Source organism: Phyllobates terribilis, unplaced genomic scaffold (assembly GCF_046119375.1).
Source record: "Phyllobates terribilis strain yellow unplaced genomic scaffold, ASM4611937v1 Scaffold_13__5_contigs__length_258822181, whole genome shotgun sequence".
Classification (NCBI taxonomy): Eukaryota; Metazoa; Chordata; class Amphibia; order Anura; family Dendrobatidae; genus Phyllobates; species Phyllobates terribilis.
The window spans coordinates 160299602-160319177 of NW_027362773.1; the positions used below are offsets into that span (position 1 = coordinate 160299602).

Here is a 19576-nt window from a genome sequence, read left to right on the forward strand (position 1 = left end):
GGTCACTTCATCTTTTTCTGTTTCGGCCTTTCCAGGAGAGCTCGGAGGAGGCGAAGAACTAATCCGACATAAGAGATTGGTTCACAACGTTATTGTCTTTGGTCGATTATTGAGCAGAAGTGACGCAGTCAGTCTTGCTTTGTGTGAATTGCAGTCAGGGGAGATTTATTGCATCTTGGTTTGCAAGATATATTTCCAAGGGCCACAGACCGTTCATCAGACGACCCCCAAACTCTGCATTCAGCCACAGTACACCCTGCAGACAGTGAAGCATGGTGGTGAAGCATCATGATATGGGCATGTTCCTCTTACTATGGTGCCGGACCTATTTACTGCATACCAGGGATCATGGACCAGTTTGCATATATTAAAATACTTGAAGAGGTCATGTTGCCTTACGCTGAAGAGGATATGCCCTTGAAATGGGTGTTACAACAAGACAACGACCCTAAACACACCAGTAAACGAGCAAAATCTTGGTTTCAGTCCAACAAAATTAAGGTTATGGAGCGGCCATCACAATCCCCGGACCTTAATCCGATAGGACACTTGTGGGGTGACATCAAAAATGCCGTTTCTGAGGCAAAGCCAACAAATGCCCAAAAAATTGTGGGATGTAGTCAAAGCATCCTGGGCTGGAATAACAGTGATAGGTGCCAGAAGTTGGTTGACTCTATGCAACGTAGATGTGAAGCAGTTCTAAAAAACTGTGGGTAACCACTAAATACTAGGTTAGTGATTCACAGGAATGCTAAATCCTCAAAAAAAGAGACATATTGTGAGTTTGTAAAGACAATTGCAGACACTGCTATTTTTTATGTGCTGTCTCTTGAGCCGCTTCCACACAGGGCAGGAGCCGGCTGTGTTATACAGTCAGCAGCTAGGAAAGCTATTTAATTATTTAAATGCCAATGTCAGTCTGATAACGACATTTAAGCCTCACAGTTATGGTGCGGCATCCATTCGGGCACCCATCAATCTTCTCGCACAATTGTGCAGAGTGGTTACCATTGCAGTCAGAGAGCTGCAAAGACCCCAATCGCCACCATCTTTGTGTTTTTGCCATAAACTGCTATATTGAAATATTGCAGCATATGCGACAAACGATCATAGGCTACAAAATAATATATTAAAGTTGGAGTCGCCTCCTACTCCACATCCAAAAAACGAAATCTATTCTAAAAAAAAAAAAAAAAAAAAAACAATTATCACTGCGTCTGTAAAAAGTCTTGACTTTTGAAAATATAAAATGAACTTATGAGATAAACGCCGCAGAGAAATATAAAATCAAAATTCTAGAGTTGTCATTTTTTCAGTCATCAAAACAATAAAAAGTGATCAAAATGTTGTAAGTGCCACAAAATGGTACCAATAAAAACTGCAGCTCAGCGCGCAAGCGTCCTCACACTGCTGCATCAAGGGGAAAAAATACAGAAAATGGCGAAACAAACCTAATTATTAATTTTTTTAGTGGATGGGCCAACGCTGGGGCTTCTCCTTGATAGCGGAGATGGAACATAAAGCACAAGGGAGGGGTTGTAGTTGTGCGACGGCTCCTCCGTAGGGTGCTCACGTGTTGGTGCCTGTGTACTAATGCCCACGCAGGTGGTATATGAGGGTAAGGAGGGAAAGTGGCACTATACACTGATGCATTTTGGACCTTTGCTTGCTCCATTCTCTACGGGTAAAAGCTTAGCACTGCCCTTATGTCTCTACAGGTGGTGCTACCTGCATGCTTCACTAGGACACTTAGTTACTTGCAAATTAATATTCATGACTTCTGCACCATCAGCTACATGCACCACGGCCATAAAACACGTGGCCACATCACAGGCTGTCCCTGTAACATTACAGATGTATGTGCTGTGGTTTATGTATGTGCTGCGGTTTATGTAGAAGATCTCTATTGGTGGGAAAAGGTTTGACATCTGGATGGAGACCTGTGCAAATGTGTTCTGTAATAAAGGGGTCCTAGCAGTAGGTCGGCCGCTGTTTGCAAGCTATTCAGCACTTGGATATTTTACACGCTGCGTCTTCGGAGTTGTATGTTTGCTGCTCAGTGTCTGGTTTCTATCAGGGTCGGGCAAACACTTCAAGGACCTGAGACGAACCTGCCCCACCCCCGACTATAATGGATTACTATATTAGCGCCACTCATTCCATATTATACCGTCCACAGTGCCCATAGTACTGCCATGATGCCATAGTCATAGCAGCAGTATCATAATGACATGATGGTGGCAAACAGCGTGATGTGTAGAGGCGCTGAATGATCACTCACTTTGGGGGGCACCACCACAGGCGGATGTGCGTGTCGTCTTCTCTCTGCCCTATAAGGGGGTATACGAACACCCGAATTCTGTGACCGGAGGGAGAAGATGGTTGTATTAAACTGCCCTCAGCCGTATCGTCAGTCTCTGTCCTCTCCATCAGTATAAAACCATTGGCACAACTATTCCAGCACAACTTATTGTGTGCGAGACTTTGCACTTACGGATTGTGATCACATGAAGGCACAGACAAGGCGCGCAATTATATCTGCAACTTGTTGCGTTGAAGTCACAGGACTGTTTTAGTCGCACAAAGTTGCATTAGATTTAAGGCCCTAATGTCGTCCCCATCCATGACTTTGGCTGACACTGTGTGTATGGTTAAACCAGCCGACTGACCATTGGGGGAGATGTCAATCGGACTATTGGGCTGCTGATCGCATTGTTCATCAGACCGAGATGGCGGCTTTATCACAGAGAAATCCGGGTCTCGCCGCCCCAGTAATCGCACCGCCCTGTGGATGGGAGTCGATGGCTGTCAGCCGAGCGATTGGCCCGAAGCATTGACTGTCCGCTGTGCATCGCCCCCGGCTTTGGAGTTCGCAGCATCCATTGGACATTAACGAAAAAAAGCCTAAAACGATGCAAGTGAGTCCATGCTGAGCAAGACTAAGGCTCTGTGAATTACGCCCCTGTAAAAGGTCCTGTTCACACTGCGCTTCTGCAAGTGCATACAGGGATCCCACCTGAATCCCTCTATAAAAATGGGTTTCAGACAGAACCACGGATGCACTGCAGAAACGCAGTGTGAACAGGACCTACGTCTGCAATTGACTCCCATTGTAAAAGAAATGTAAATCTGCGCAATGTAAATCTTATGTGGCTCTTTGTGAGGAAACCTTAGTAGATTCCCCTTTTACTGTCCCAGTGGATCCCTCGTGTGCAGGGCAGTGGATGGACACTTCGGAGGTCACACATCAGGGTCGTCCCCCTATTTGTAACCCCCTGAATCGGCCTCACGTTATGCTCCGTGCTGGAGACATTTGCAATCTACGACCATAAACCAGAGGATTCGGATGTTTTCGCGTTCACGATCCCTACTCGCCATGTGACCGTAGTCGCCACCTAGCTCCCGGAACAAAGCCTTTATATTAGCGGAGGCTGGTTTTGCCTCCATGTACACGTATCAGGCTGTAGAGCTGGAGCGCCCCTGTAAAGGTCCTGTAATTTGAGGATTGTGCTCTATGTTTAGAAAGCAGCATGTGTTCCCATGTAAAAGCGGGGGAGGACTAAACCAGGCCTGGGTGTAATCCTGTGCTCTGTGTGCTGCAGGAGAGGAAGGGTTAATCTTAGCAATACGAGGTGTAGGCAGGTTCCTCTCCAGATGGTGCTCCAAGGGTTAAAGGGACAATGCCCCAGGGAGTGTCTGCGTGTTGTTTTCAGAAGCTGCAGCCAATCATAGAGCTGCCTTTTGAGGGGCTGGAATCCATATCTCCTTCCTATTGGTGGAGTCAGAAACGCCTCCGGGAGTGATGGGCGCAACTTTCGAGAAAAACAAAGAAGCAGAAACTGTTATTGGAGCAAGGACCATGAGAGGTGGACGAGGCCGGGCGCACACGGACACCAGGTGAGGAGGTCACCTGCGCAGGTGTAGAGATGCCTGGACGCTGAGATCTGGGGGCTGTTTGCTTCTTCTCTCTCACATTTTGGTGGCTACAAGGACAGATAAGACTGCGCCATCCGTCGCATTATGACATCACATCTAACCATTCCCTATGGTGTCCCATTGCGACTTCCTGCAGCCCAGTCGCATTGTTTCCGTGTGTTGGATTTTCAGTTGCTGGTGGCGAGTGGCGCGCATGTTTCCTGCCGTAGACCTCGGTGCAAGTGACTGCGACTTGTCCGAGATCCGCCATTATTTTACTATAAAATTGCAACTCTAATACTGGGGATAGCCAGAGACTTTTGCCGCTGCTACATCGTGGCGTAATGCGGGTGAATGGCGTCGCACTGCGACCGCGACAAGCAAGTGGCGAAGAGTCCGAACTAATTAGATTTTTGGTGACTTGTCGCAGTACCAAGCAGGTTGCAATGTGACGGGACTCGCCTGCATGGCACTATGTGGTAGCAGCGGCGGTGGCACAATGCGACCTGTATTGTGCCCACAGTTGCAGCCTTACATGGTCACACAACAGCAGATCGCGTGTGACAAGTCCCTGTGAAGCCCCAACCTAAAACACCTGTGTGTATAAAGGAGACCCTATATCTCAGTGTCCGAGACCCCCTGTGACTGCGATATCAAAAAGGGAGAGGAGGGTTTAAGGGTGATTCCAATTCTAACAATATAGGTGATGACTACTAAATCAGGGCAGGTCTGGTCAGTAAGACCCCAAATGATCACCAGGGCTGCACCCACGTATCTCCGACAGTCCGAGCTGCAGGTCACCGCAGCTTTCAAATGGGGGCACAAGTCGACCGTTCCGCCATCAGTGGGGGGCTCGGCTATCTGATAGTGATCACCTGTCCACTTATAACTCAAATGCCCCTTTATATATTTTGTTTGTGATTGTAGGGCCGGGCCGGTGATGCCCCCCATGCCATGCGGCTTTGTGAAGGAAAACTGGCTGTGGGACGCAAATGACCTGTGCCCATCAGTGAAGCTGTCACATAGTCGGAAAGAAGTGTATTTCCACACGGATCCTGTCTCGGAGAGTGGCGGTACCGCTGGAGTACGGGGGGATGCAGGTGAGAGGAAGCACCAGGATACCCGACTTCCATTGTTAATACCCCATGCATGTAGGATAGATGTCCTCTATCTTTTCCAACCTCCCCAAACACCTGAACTTTCAGCTCGGCCGAACACTCGTGTGTCCTCGGCAAGGAGAAGAGCGTACGCCCCTTACAGACTCCTCCGGCATCGGCTGGTATGATCGCAGGGAGACGGCGGGTTGTGATGGCAGGTGGGAGCCCACTGAAGACCCCCATTATCCTCCTATGTAGCTGAGCCTGTGGTATTGCTGTGTATGAAACAAGCAGTAAAACCATCGCAGGTTCATGTGACTAAGTGAAAAATAGTGAAAAATTTAAACAAAAAAAAAAGTTAAGCGAAAAAAAACTCCAAACTAAATATCACTGCACAACTGTAAGCAAAAGGAGGAGGGGTGAGGGGTCTGCTGGGGACCCTTTAATATCTCTCATCCCCAGACATCGAGTGTCCGACCCTGATGATGACCAATGACGTCAGTCAGCGGTTCTCCTCGGCAGGATCTCACTGATCCAATCAGTAAGAGGTCTCCATATTCCCTTTTGTCTTGTATCTTTTGTCTTGCTCTGTATTGTCTTTTATACCTTCTCTTTATTCCACCATTGTTGTAATTTGTAAGTTCTGTACTATTGTGTATGCCAGTAACAATAAACCAACAAAAAGGAGAACAAAATTCTGTCAAAGAAACATTGTATGTTAACCCCCAAAAAAATGATACTTATTCCTTGCTACTCTAAACGTACCCACAACCTCAAAGAGGGAAAGTTTTTAGCCGAAATGTGTTACTCTGTGATTTCTGGACGAGTATATATAATATATGATATTATATTCTAATATAAAAGTGATTCACCACTCTTTTCCCAACTGAAAACTTAAGAACTTTAGCAAAACAATAAAAAAAAAAAATTGGGTATCGCCGCGTCTGCAACACGGTCAAAATGTAAAATTATTTAACCTTATTGGCAACGTCATTTTTACTGCACAATGAACACAGAAAAAATGAAAGCCAAATACCAAAGGTGGAATTGTATTTTTGTTTTCACTCTCTTGTGGGTACGTTGACAGAAAAATAAAACGTTATGGTTCTTGGAAGAAGGAAAGGAAAAAAAAAAACTGTGAAAAATTAGGAATTGACAGTAGACAGCACAAGCCGCTGAGCTCACTGATTGGCTGCAGCGCTGTTGATGTGAGGTCAGCGCTGCAGACAATAACAGACATCTGGAGCAGCGGAGGAGACTCAGCCTTGGACCCGGGAGGGTGGGTGAGGCACAGATTTTTGGGGGTTTTGAACATCAAACTGGGCCAGAGGACACGTTTTCTGAAAACAGACGTCTCCTTTCAGCGACACGTGGCCGATCGTCTGATCAGTGGAATTGTGCAAGGTCATTTCTAGGTTTCGCTGCTTTATCGCTCCCTCATGTGTCTGAGTCTTTGATCACTGTCACCCGTTTTCTTACGCTTTTCTCTACCCCTTGTCCAGGCTTCCTACAAGGAGAACATTACTGGGAGATTGAATTCCTGGAGCCGCCGTCTGGACTTTCCGTCATGGTCGGTGTTGGCACCAGCAGAGCCGCTCTATGTGCCGGCAGCTTCCAGTATCTCAACTTACTGGGTAAGATGGGGCCCATCCTAAGTCCAGAGAGCCAACAAAACTCTCAGGACCCCCGGCCATCGGTAATAGCAGAGGGGTCCCCATGTTACAAGGTCGGGGGGCTCCTACCAGTGAGACCATTGTAAGATCTCCTCCCATTCCCACCACTAATGATCCATGTGACTATTTCCAGGCCTGGATGCCGACAGCTGGGGTCTGTCCTATAAAGGCAACATCTGGCACGGGGGCAGCAGCAGGCAGTACACCGAACCCTTCTATGAGGAGGGGACGCTGATCGGCCTGCACCTGAACATGGGGGACGGGACGCTGACGTTTTACAAAGACCGGCAGAGTCTGGGGGTGGCCTTCACCGGACTCCACAAGGTAATGTCACGGGTCACCGTATAGAGTGTAAATATATAATATACGCAGAGCATCGCAGCTGTGGTAGGAGTCAGAACATGCAGAGCCTCACAGTTGTAATAGAAAGGGGTCAGAACATGCAGAGCATCGCAGCTTTGCTAGAAAGGAGTGAGGACACGCAGAGCATCGCAGCTATGAGATAAAGGAGTGAGGACAATCAGAGCAGTACTGCTTGATAGAAAGGTGTCAGGACACGCAGAGCATTGCAGCTGTGATAGAAAGGTGTCAGAACACGCAGAGCATCGCAGCTGTGATAGAAAAGGGTTAAGACACGCAGAGCATCACAGCTGTGATAGAAATGGGTCAGGACACGCAGAGCATCGCAGCAGTGATAGAAATGGGTCAGGAGACTCACAGCTGTGATAAAAAGCGGTCAGGATATGCAGAGCATCACAGCTGTAATAAAGGCGTCAGGACACGCAGAGCATTGCAGCTTTGATAGAAAGGTGTCAAGATAGACAGAGCTTTGCAGCTGTAATAGAAAGGCGTCAGGACACTCAGAGCATTGCAGCTATGATAGGAAGGAGTCAGGATACGAAGAGCATCTCAGCTCTGCTAGAAAGCTGTCAGGACATGCAGAGCATCGCAGCTCTGCTAGAAAGCTGTCAGGACATGCAGAGCATCGCAGCTCTGCTAGAAAGCTGTCAGGACATGCAGAGCATCGCAGCTCTGCTAGAAAGCTGTCAGGACATGCAGAGCATCGCAGCTCTGCTAGAAAGCTGTCAGGACATGCAGAGCATCGCAGCTATGATAGAAAGGAGTTAGGATACGAAGAGCATCGCAGCTATGATAGAAAGGAGTCAGGATACGAAGAGCATCGCAGCTGTGATAGATAGGAGTCCGGACATGATTGTACTATGGTGTGTGACCATTGTCCTCACCTCTCAGGTGCAGCTGCCATTATTTCCCATGGCGTCTTCCACCAGCCCTGGCACAGAGTTGGCCCTGGGACTTCGCTGCTGCACTTTGCCATCTCTGGAGGAGCGATGCCTCAGTACGTTGGCTCGTAACCTGACAAGGAAAGACTCCGCTGATCTGCTCCCTCTGCCGGCAGTTGTCAGGTGGAAGCTGAAGAGCTGGAAGAATTGAGACGCTCTGAGCCATGGGCTGTAATGTACGAAGCCACGGGTAGACACTGAATACCCACGAGGCTGAGACCATCCTTGTATGACCCGTCCGGAATCACCGGCTTGAAGACCCCAGGAGGAGCCGTCGGGTAGAAGGGTAAAGCGTATGGACAGTGAAGTCCACCCAACGTCTCAGAAGAGTCCAACCTGGCAGCGATGGACACCACGGTACATATTGCAAAATGCCAGGATGGGGGGTAAAGGGTGTAGACCCCCAGCAGGGCACAGAGACAATGTGGAAAGGGAACAGACAGGAAGGTATCATGGCCGCCCACAGTCGGGGAGCAGTGCCTCTAGGGGCGTGCAATTTGGGATTTGCTCTGAACACCGTCCTCCACTATTTTGCTTCCAGACTTTTGAGTTTTGAACCAAGAGACTGAATTGAGGTGTTGCCCATCGCAACCAACTAGATTGTGTATTAATTGTACAACCAATCTCGGCAGATTCCCGGGGATTGGTCCTGTGTTAGAGATGAGACTGTGACCTTCTTATCCTCAAACACTTCTGTATTACATGGGAGTCTTCTTATAGGTTCTTGTTCAGTACTTTTGGTCTCAGTAATTCCAGACCACATACCCTGCAGGGGTTAATACAGTCTGGTATGACTGCAGGGCATTGGTCCTAACCTTCCAGTGTCAGGGCATGATGGGAGTTGTAGTTTTGCTTCATCTAGAGAGCTACAAGCCGGGACCACTGTAATACAACCTGTGTCTTTCCAACTACCACTCCCATCATGCCCTGAAAGTCCTAGACGATCCTTACTGCGAACAACCCTGAGTTAGGCTATGTGCCCACGTTGCGGACCTGAAGCATATTTTTTACGCTTCTCCCTGGCGGGAAAATCGCATGCGGATATTACATGCGGTTTTCCCGCCAGGTAGAAGCGTTTGTGAGGCGTCTTTGCATGCATTTCCGCATGCGGGTTATCAAGCACTTCTCCAAGCATCACTTGGAAAAGTGCTTGACAACTTGTTCAGAATGGTAAAAAATAAAAAAATAAACTTTATACTCACCTTCTGATGCATTCTCTGCCCCGTCCGGAGGCTTGAGCGGCTCACGCTGTTGTGTGCAGGACCTGCGGTGACGTCATTGAGTCATGTGGTGGGTCACATGACTCAATGACGTGGCAGGCCCTTCAGACAACAGCGCGACGGAGGGAAAACATCAGAAGATAAGTATAAACTTTATTTTTTTCTTTTTTTTACAGGTTCTTTGGTACCCAGGTCTGGAGGAGAGTCTCCTGTCCTCCACACCCGGGTACCATCCGCACATTGATTCCGCTGCGCTTCCGCAAAATTAATGAACATGCTGCGGATTTTTGACCGCAGCATATACGCTGCGGAAAAATCCGCAGCATGGGCATTGACATTGCGGAATGCCATTGGGGACCATGGGGTGCGGATATACATGCGTTTTTCAAGCGTTTACGCTGCGGAAATTCCGCAGCATATACGCTTGAAAAACGCTACGTGGGCACACAGCCTAAAGGGGTCTCAACAGCCTCCAGAAGGCGCAGCGGAAGTGACCCTGAAAGAGTTAACTCTTATCTATGCCCGTCATCTGCCATCTTTATTTTCATCCTGTTGCATCATTCTTTGCACAAGTCCTCCCTCCTTCCTGGGATCCGTTCCCATATTTCTCTGTAGCCGCCTTAAGAGCGAAGTCGCAGGAAAACTTATGGCATTAGATGCGAGTGAAGAGAAGAAAACGGCCCAAATAATGCTGCGCCCCCAGCGTCCGGGGGTCATGGGACTAAAGGCCGAGTTCCCATAGGACCTTTCGGTTGTGGAAATCGACCAGATTTGCAACAGGTGCAACTGGCGGTAATATCCGCAGCGCCGACGTAAAGCGCGGGCGGGGGCTTCGCTAGTGTTATGGTCGGGGGCGTCTCTAGCGTTATGGGCGGGGGCGTCGCTAGCGTTATGGGCGGGGGCGTCGCTAGCGTTATGGGCGGGGGCGTCGCTAGCGTTATGGGCGGGGGCGTCGCTAGCGTTATGGGCGGGGGCGTCGCTAGCGTTATGGGCGGGGGCGTCGCTAGCGTTATGGGCGGGAGAGTTGCTACCGTTATGGGCGGGGGCGTCGCTAGCGCTATGGGCGGGGGCGTCGCTAGCGGTATGGGCGGGGGCGTCGCTAGCGGTATGGGCGGGGGCGTCGCTAGCGTTATGGGCGGGGGCGTCGCTAGCGTTATGGGCGGGAGAGTTGCTACCGTTATGGGCGGGGGCGTCGCTAGCGCTATGGGCGGGGGCGTCGCTAGCGTTATGGGCGGGGGCGTCGCTAGCGTTATGGGCGGGGGCGTCGCTAGCGTTATGGGCGGGAGAGTTGCTACCGTTATGGGCGGGGGCGTCGCTAGCGCTATGGGCGGGGGCGTCGCTAGCGGTATGGGCGGGGGCGTCGCTAGCGTTATGGGCGGGGGCGTCGCTAGCGTTATGGGCGGGGGCGTCGCTAGCGTTATGGGCGGGAGAGTCGCTAGCGTTATGGGCGGGGGCGTCGCTAGCGTTATGGGCGGGAGAGTTGCTAGCGTTATGGGCGGGGGCGTCGCTAGCGTTATGGGCGGGGGCGTCGCTAGCGTTATGGGCGGGGGCGTCGCTAGCGTTATGGGCGGGAGAGTCGCTAGCGTTATGGGCGGGGGCGTCGCTAGTGTTATGACCTGTCTATAATGGTGGCATGTTGCCAGAGATGCGGCGTCATTATATATGGCGGCGTCAGCAATAGTCGGTCGAATTTCGAGTTCATGAACATTATCGTTTCCACGATTAAACCTCATTGCAATTGCTTGATATATATCTCTAGTATTTTGTATGAATCACTCAAAACTATCACAGACAAAAAAATTTACAAAAATTTGTTGTACAATGTTACCTGAACTGATCCCATTAATACAGGGATGTCAAACGCAAATACAGAGAGGACCTCAGAATAAAAAGATTGGACGAAGTCGCCGGCAAACTTGATATTTATTAAAACAATGTCTACAAATGAAGTTTTTTCCTCATCGAATATAATGATTAAACTTTTCATATGGAAACAAACTTAAAGGAGTTGTGCCACAAAGTACATTTTAATTAATAGATCTTAGAATAAAGTCCTCCATACAGAATAATGGGCCCACATAGTCCTCCATACAGAATAATGGGCCCACATAGTCCTCCATACAGAATAATGGGCCCCACATAGTCCTCCATACAGTATAATGGGCTCCACATAGTCCTCCATACAGTATAATGGCCCCACATAGTCCTCCATACAGTATAATGGGCCCCACATAGTCCTCCATACAGTATAATAGGCCCCACATAGCCCTCCATACAGTATAATGGCCCCACATAGTCCTCCATACAGTATAATGGGCCCCACATAGTCCTCCATACAGTATAATGGGCCCCACATAGTCCTCCATACAGTATAATGCCCCCACATGGTCTTCCATACAGAATAATGATCCCCACATAGTCCTCCATACAGTATAATGGCCCCACATAGTCCTCCATACAGTATAATGGGCCCCACATAGTCCTCCATACAGTATAATAGGCCCCACATAGTCCTCCATACAGAATAATGGGCCCCACATAGTCCTCCATACAGTATAATGGGCTCCACATAGTCCTCCATACAGTATAATGGCCCCACATAGTCCTCCATACAGTATAATGGGCCCCACATAGTCCTCCATACAGTATAATAGGCCCCACATAGCCCTCCATACAGTATAATGGCCTCACATAGCCCTCCATACAGAATAATGGGCTCCACATAGTCCTCCATACAGTATAATGGCCCCACATAGTCCTCCATACAGTATAATGGGCCCCACATAGTCCTCCATACAGTATAATAGGCCCCACATAGCCCTCCATACAGTATAATGGCCCCACATAGTCCTCCATACAGTATAATGGGCCCCACATAGTCCTCCATACAGTATAATGGGCCCCACATAGTCCTCCATACAGTATAATGCCCCCACATGGTCTTCCATACAGAATAATGATCCCCACATAGTCCTCCATACAGTATAATGACCCCACATAGTCCTCCATACAGTATAATGACCCCACATAGTCCTCCATACAGTATAATGGCCCCACATAGTCCTCCATACAGTATAATGGGCCGCACATAGTCCTCCATACAGTATAATGGCCCCACATAGTCCTCCATACAGCATAATGGGCCCCACATAGTCCTCCATACAGCATAATGGGCCCCACATAGTCCTCCATACAGTATAATGGGCCCCACATAGTCCTCCATACAGTATAATGGGCCCCACATAGTCCTCCATACAGTATAATGGGCCCCACATAGTCCTCCATACAGTATAATGGGCCCCACATAGTCCTCCATACAGTATAATGGGCCCCACATAGTCCTCCATACAGTATAATGGGCCCCACATAGTCCTCCATACAGTATAATGGGCCCCACATAGTCCTCCATACAGAATAATGGGCACCACATAGTCCCCCATACAGTATAAAGGCCCTACATAGTCCTCCATACAGTATAATGGGCCCCACATAGTCTTCCATACAGTATAATGGGCCCCACACAGTCCTCCATACAGTATAATGGGCCCCACACAGTCCTCCATACAGTATAATGGGCCCCACACAGTCCTCCATACAGTATAATGGGCCCCACATAGTCCTCCATACAGTATAATGGGCCCCACATAGTCCTCCATACAGTATAATGGGCCCCACATAGTCCTCCATACAGTATAATGGGCCCCACATAGTCCTCAATACAGAATAATGGGCACCACATAGTCCCCCATACAGTATAATGGCCTCACATAGTCCTCCATACAGAATAATGGGCTCCACATAGTCCTCCATACAGTATAATGGCCCCACATAGTCCTCCATACAGTATAATGGCCTCACATAGTCCTCCATACAGAATAATGGGCTCCACATAGTCCTCCATACAGTATAATGGCCCCACATAGTCCTCCATACAGTATAATGGGCCCCACATAGTCCTCCATACAGTATAATAGGCCCCACATAGCCCTCCATACAGTATAATGGCCCCACATAGTCCTCCATACAGTATAATGGGCCCCACATAGTCCTCCATACAGTATAATGGGCCCCACATAGTCCTCCATACAGTATAATGCCCCCACATAGTCCTCCATACAGAATAATGATCCCCACATAGTCCTCCATACAGTATAATGGCCCCACATAGTCCTCCATACAGTATAATGACCCCACATAGTCCTCCATACAGTATAATGACCCCACATAGTCCTCCATACAGTATAATGGGCCCCACATAGTCCTCCATACAGTATAATGGCCCCACATAGTCCTCCATACAGCATAATGGGCCCCACATAGTCCTCCATACAGCATAATGGGCCCCACATAGTCCTCCATACAGTATAATGGGCCCCACATAGTCCTCCATACAGTATAATGGGCCCCACATAGTCCTCCATACAGTATAATGGGCCCCACATAGTCCTCCATACAGTATAATGGGCCCCACATAGTCCTCCATACAGTATAATGGGCCCCACATAGTCCTCCATACAGTATAATGGGCCCCACATAGTCCTCCATACAGTATAATGGGCCCCACATAGTCCTCCATACAGAATAATGGGCACCACATAGTCCCCCATACAGTATAAAGGCCCTACACAGTCCTCCATACAGTATAATGGGCCCCACACAGTCTTCCATACAGTATAATGGGCCCCACACAGTCCTCCATACAGTATAATGGGCCCCACATAGTCCTCCATACAGTATAATGGGCCCCACATAGTCCTCCATACAGTATAATGGGCCCCACATAGTCCTCAATACAGAATAATGGGCACCACATAGTCCCCCATACAGTATAAAGGCCCTACATAGTCCTCCATACAGTATAATGGGCCCCACATAGCCCTCCATACAATATAATGGCCCCACATAGTCCTCCATACAGTATAATGGCCCCACATAGTCCTCCATACAGTATAATTGGCCCCACATAGTCCTCCATACAGTATAATTGGCCCCACATAGTCCTCCATACAGTATAATTGGCCCCACATAGTCCTCCATACAGTATAATTGGCCCCACATAGTCCTCCATACAGTATAATTGGCCGGGCCCACATAGTCCCTGGCATTGCGGGCCAAATATAATCACCCTGAGGCCCATGACCATGAGTTTGACATGTATGCATTAAAAGGACTGTTGATCTTGTAAGGGCGAGTTCAGTACCGTGGTCGTGGTTCGGACCGTCCGCGAGACTCCTGACCCAAACTCTGCAGCCTCATCTATGCCCCCACGTTGTGTCAGGAGACTCCCGGCGGGTTTGTGCTCAGCGTTTCACAGACGTACGAGTTGGACCAATTTAGCAGCAGTGTCAGTAAGGCTCAGTTCCCACAGTGAGTATGTTCTGATTTTTTTACCTGCAGGTTTTCTGCTTAGTCCGCATCATAATACGCAATATTCTTCTTCTCTGATTATTGCATTTTGATGAATTACTTTGGCTGTGGTTTCCTTTTATACAATGTGTTTTTGGTGCTGATTTGAAGCAGCATTGTTTATTGCCTTTTATGAAGCAGCATTGTTTATTGCATTTTATGAAGCAGCATTCATTGTTTATTGCATTTTATGAAGCAGCATTGTTTATTGCATTTTATGAAGCAGCATTGTTTGTTGCCTTTTATGAAGCAGCATTGTTTATTGCCTTTTATCAAGCAGCATTGTTTGTTGCCTTTTATGAAGCAGCATTCATTGTTTGTTGCCTTTTATGAAGCAGCATTGTTTGTTGCCTTTTATGAAGCAGCATTGTTTATTGCCTTTTATGAAGCAGCATTGTTTATTGCCTTTTATGAAGCAGCATTGTTTATTGCATTTTATTATTAAGATTTTATGATGCACTTAGGTTTTTTTTAAGTGCATTTTTTCAGGCTTATTATTGAAGCCAATGGAGTCCAGGAGTGCAAATAAAACATTAGGAAAACGTCCTCTTATTGATGGTCGTGTGTTGGTTACATGCATCTCCACGCAATAAAAAGCCACATGCACTTTTTTTTATCTGCGAATCTTCCGCGTCCCATTGAAGACTATGAGCAAAATTAGCAAAAAAAAATGCGTATTAACTGCCAAAAAAAATTGACATGCTGCAGATTTCCAAATTACACGGCGGGTCAGCGTCAGCAGCGTTAAAAGACAAAAGTGGGCAAAATCTAGAAATCTCCACTTTGCTTGACTGCTCATATATACCTATGAGGCGGCTGAGTTGTGTGCAGACTTGTGGTTGGTCTGTGATAAACATGTGTGAATGCGGCCTAAGTGCGTATTCACACGTAGCCGCTGTGGTTTGGGTACAAATCCCCTAGATATGTATTATGGTGTCACGAAAGCCTCTCAAAACCTGCTTTATAGGCCGTTTTAGCAGCACCCAGGGGATTTGCCAACTCGGCTCGCGGTGAAAGTCCTCTGCAAGAGTTGGTAAGTAAGTACACCCTTAGGAAATATTCATAGGTGGCAGACGTGCAGAAATACATGTGCTTGTCTCTAAAACAACCCATCAGAGGTCTGGCACTAATCTCCAGCTGCATGTGAACATATCCCAAGCGGAGAAAATCAGCGGCTGCTCCTCTTCTCCATAGAATAAAATGGGAAAGAAAAATTGTAAATTTAGCGCAATTTTTTTCATTGTCACGGTCACCACGGGGCAAAATTTCTGAAAATTCTATCCTGAAGCGCGACATGAACATGTTGTTGGCAGCAGCGATTGTCCGGGGTGTGAACACTCAGCAACCTCCCGGCACTGAACGTTCTGTTTAGCTTCTTGTGAACTTTGCCCCGTGGCCTCCTGCCGAACCTATCAGGTGTGACCGCACCCGGACACGAGAGGTACGGGGAGAGGCTGCAGGTGACACATTCACACCTGAGGGGGGCGCCGCAGTGATACCTGGAGCTGGGAAAGCTGACAACAAATACGGCCGCACGGAATGGGATATATTTACAGGAGGTGCAAGTAAATAGCCAGAAAAAGCTGAATTCTAAACGGCTGCAAAACGCTTATTATACAGGTAATGCAAATATGTGTAAAAAACTGCAAATCACAATGAAATAAAATGTATTTGTTTTCCAATCGCAGTTTTACCGCACCCTAAGGCCCATTTCAGACGTCTGCTTTTCACGTACATGTTCTAGTCGTGGTTTTCATGGATAGTATGGGCGGCACAGTGGCTCGGTGGTTAGCACTGCATGGTGGCTCGGTGGTTAGCACTGCATGGTGGCTCGGTGGTTAGCACTGCATGGTGGCTCGGTGGTTAGCACTGCATGGTGGCTCGGTGGTTAGCACTGCATGGTGGCTCGGTGGTTAGCACTGCACGGTGGCTCGGTGGTTAGCACTGCAGCCCTGCAGTTCTGGGGTCCTGGGTTCAATCCCACCAAGGACAACATCTGCAAGGAGTAGCTTCTCCCGGTGTTTGTGTGGGTTTCCTCCAGGTTCTCCGGTTTCCTCCCACACTCCAAAGACTGATAGGAAATGTAGATTGTGAGCCCCAATGGGGACAGAGGTTGTCTGTGAAGCGCTGTGGAATTAATGGCGTTATATAAGTAAAATAAATATAGCAAACACAAATCCATTGTAATCTACGGGGCTGTTCACATGTCCTGGTTTTTTGTGGACTGTGCGTTTCTGTAAAACTCATGGAAGGGTCCGATCTTGATCCGCGTCACAGATCAGAATTACCCAAACAAATCTATGAGGGTCCCGACACAGCGCCCGGGCAACGTCAGTGGGCAATCTGTGATTTACATTGTAATGAACAGAAGATTTGTCATTAATTTATTTATCCAGACAACGGACCAAACACTGATAACACTAGGGCTGGTTTTCTCAGGGGGCTTCATTGAGGGGATACAGGAATCTCTGCTGTTGAACTCAATGATTCCTAGGGCTGCGGTAACACAGAAAAAGACTGAGGATTTTTTTTCTGCCTGAAAAATCCACATTTTTTTTTGTTATGCGGCATACGTGTGGACTTTTTTTTTGTTATGCGGCATACGTGTGGACTTTTTTTTTGTTATGCGGCATACGTGTGGACTTTTTTTTTGTTATGCGGCATACGTGTGGACTTTTTTTTTGTTATGCGGCATACGTGTGGACTTTTTCTTATGTAAAGTGAAGCAAATACATTTTCTTTGCATTTTCAGCACTTGTGGGGGAAAAAAAAAAAACACAACGGCCCCAACTCATCAATTGCAAGGTTTTTTGTTTTTTTTAAAGTCACTTTTCTTTTTTTGTTGTGATATTACTTATCGAAAAATCAGCTTGTTAGTGGCGGCACATTATGACAGCTTGTACCTACAGTTCTGTCATCGGACGCCTTTCAGTCGCTCTCGGATGTTGGGGCGGCTGCCAGCGAAAGTTTCCATCCCTCCATGGTGCTTTCTTCTAAGCTCAATGTCGCCCCCTGCTGAGTAGCAGTGGGTACAGCGTCACGTACATCAGCCTAGAAGTCCCCCGCACTGCTGATTTGCTGCATTTTTGAGCGACTTCAGAATCAGTCAGCGAGCGCATTGGGACGTTTGTAAATCTACGGACTCGATTCATTATTGCATTTGTGTTCAGTTTTTCAGCTGTTTTTTTTTTTATTTTTTGAGCCAACAGATTCCTCTTGTAACTTGCACATATTTTGAAGTCTATTTTCCACTGACTTGTAACTTTCTAAAAACTAAGTTTTCGCGCACATATTCCCCACTTACCCCTGGAGTGATTTTTTTTTTTCTTGTACACCAGAAATTTTTGCACAAATGTTAAGAATTTAATACAACATTTTTAACAAATCATGATACTATTTTCTCTTAAAAAAAAAAAAAAAAAAGTTGCAAAAAAATGATTTTTTTTTTGAACAAACTTAATGAAGCTGCATGCATTATTTTTGAAAAATTTGGCACTAAAAACAGAAATGACTACAGAAGACAAAAAAAGAAAAAGTGACAAAAAAATGAGCAGATGCTGAATCTGTCTTTTTCTGAGCTCCTCCCAGCTGATTTATGACAACATCAAAGTATAGCTCAACCGTGATGTGGTTTTGTGGTCAAATGAGTTCAGCAGTGGTCAAATCAGTTCAGCAGGGCTCAGAAAAAGACTGAAAAAAATTCCTGTCAGAATGAACTCACTGGTGGATCTACAGTTACCTCATTTTGCATCCAAAACCAATGCAAAAATGGTTAGAAAACCCAAATTGCAAAAATTATTTTAAACCCTAAATACATGCATTGAAAAATGAAGACCCTTTGGACCAAACAGAATTTTCACGTCTGAAACAAATCGAGCAGATAAATAAGACGCGGACACGAGTTACATCTCATCGACTGATTTTTTTTTTTTTTTTTCTCCTCTTCGAAATTGAAGTACAAAACATAAAATCACAAGCAGAGTAGAAACGTGACGCGAGGCAGGAACCATCGGATCAGAACCACGACACCTGGGAACTAGAAAAGGAGGCAAATCCCCCCCGAGCGTCCAAAAACACGTTACATGGTGTCAGGTGAAAAATCACGGCGGTGTCCGGTCGTGGGGGTCGATCCCACCGGCAGCTCGTGTCCTGTGGGCAATGTAGGGAAAGGCCACGTCCATTTACACAAAGCAGGAGACGACCGAAAACTATGGCTTCCCTTCTGATTAAGCAGGGGGGGGGAATGGACAAAAATGGCTGCCACAGACCCGACCGCATCAGGGAACGATGTGATGCAGCAAGAAGGACTCGATTTTTGCTGCATTGCAAAGAGTGAATCTTCGGCGTAAATCGACATGTTGCAGACTGAGAAATGGCAGCGCTGTCACTTTAACGTGCACTTATGTGTTACTCCCTTCCTTCTGCCCCTTATACCTGACTGCACAGGACTTTGTAACCATGGAGACACATGGGTCAGCATGGGAGCTGGATACCTAAAAATGATAGTGATGTATCTGTATGAGCACCTATCAGTAATATATTCCAATAGGGGCACAATGGATCTCGCCCCGGGGAGGACGCAATGATCTGCAGCAGGTGTAGGATATGATGATGATGATGATGATGATTGATGATATTATTGGGGCTGAAAGATGAATCCTACTCGAGATGAGGGAATGGATTCTCAGGAATCTGGCCCGGCAGTCACGTCGTCACTAGTCCATGGCCGCCGGACAGTGTCCCTGCAACCCGCCTCTTACTTGCCGGCATCCGCAGAGTCTCCCGATTTATAGGGTGGTCCGACGTCATGTTTTATCCACATCGCAACGATGAATCGGGAAGAGGAGACAACGATGAATGGGGAAGAGGAGACGTTCTGCGTTTCTTTGATGACCTCTAATCCTCACCTGAAGACGCCCATTGGACCCTCCCAAAAAAAAAAAAAGAAGCCGCTCACACGGAGG

The 19576-nt window shown here is 47.4% G+C and overlaps 1 protein-coding gene across 1 annotated transcript; it reads left to right on the forward strand.

Moving 5' to 3' along the window:
• The first annotated feature begins 3749 nt into the window (after window positions 1–3749).
• On the forward strand, window positions 3750–8417 carry LOC141174157 (SPRY domain-containing SOCS box protein 3-like). Its single transcript, XM_073658872.1, has 5 exons — window positions 3750–3897; window positions 4843–5015; window positions 6515–6646; window positions 6819–7009; window positions 7937–8417. The coding sequence occupies exons 1-5, from the start codon at window positions 3803–3805 to the stop codon at window positions 8135–8137; spliced, it is 792 nt and encodes a 263-aa protein (XP_073514973.1). The 5' UTR covers window positions 3750–3802; the 3' UTR covers window positions 8138–8417.
• Window positions 8418–19576: the final 11159 nt, after the last annotated feature.

What these genes read in the sequence shown, in the direction of transcription:
- LOC141174157 (XM_073658872.1), top strand. Translation starts at nt 3,803, where the DNA reads ATGGGCGCAACTTTCGAGAAAAACAAAGAAGCAGAAACTGTTATTGGA. An exon ending in CCAGTATCTCAACTTACTGG is followed by an intron (nt 6,647 to 6,818) that starts GTAAGATGGGGC and finishes GACTATTTCCAG; the next exon opens with GCCTGGATGCCGACAGCTGG. An exon ending in CCTTCACCGGACTCCACAAG is followed by an intron (nt 7,010 to 7,936) that starts GTAATGTCACGG and finishes CTCACCTCTCAG; the next exon opens with GTGCAGCTGCCATTATTTCC.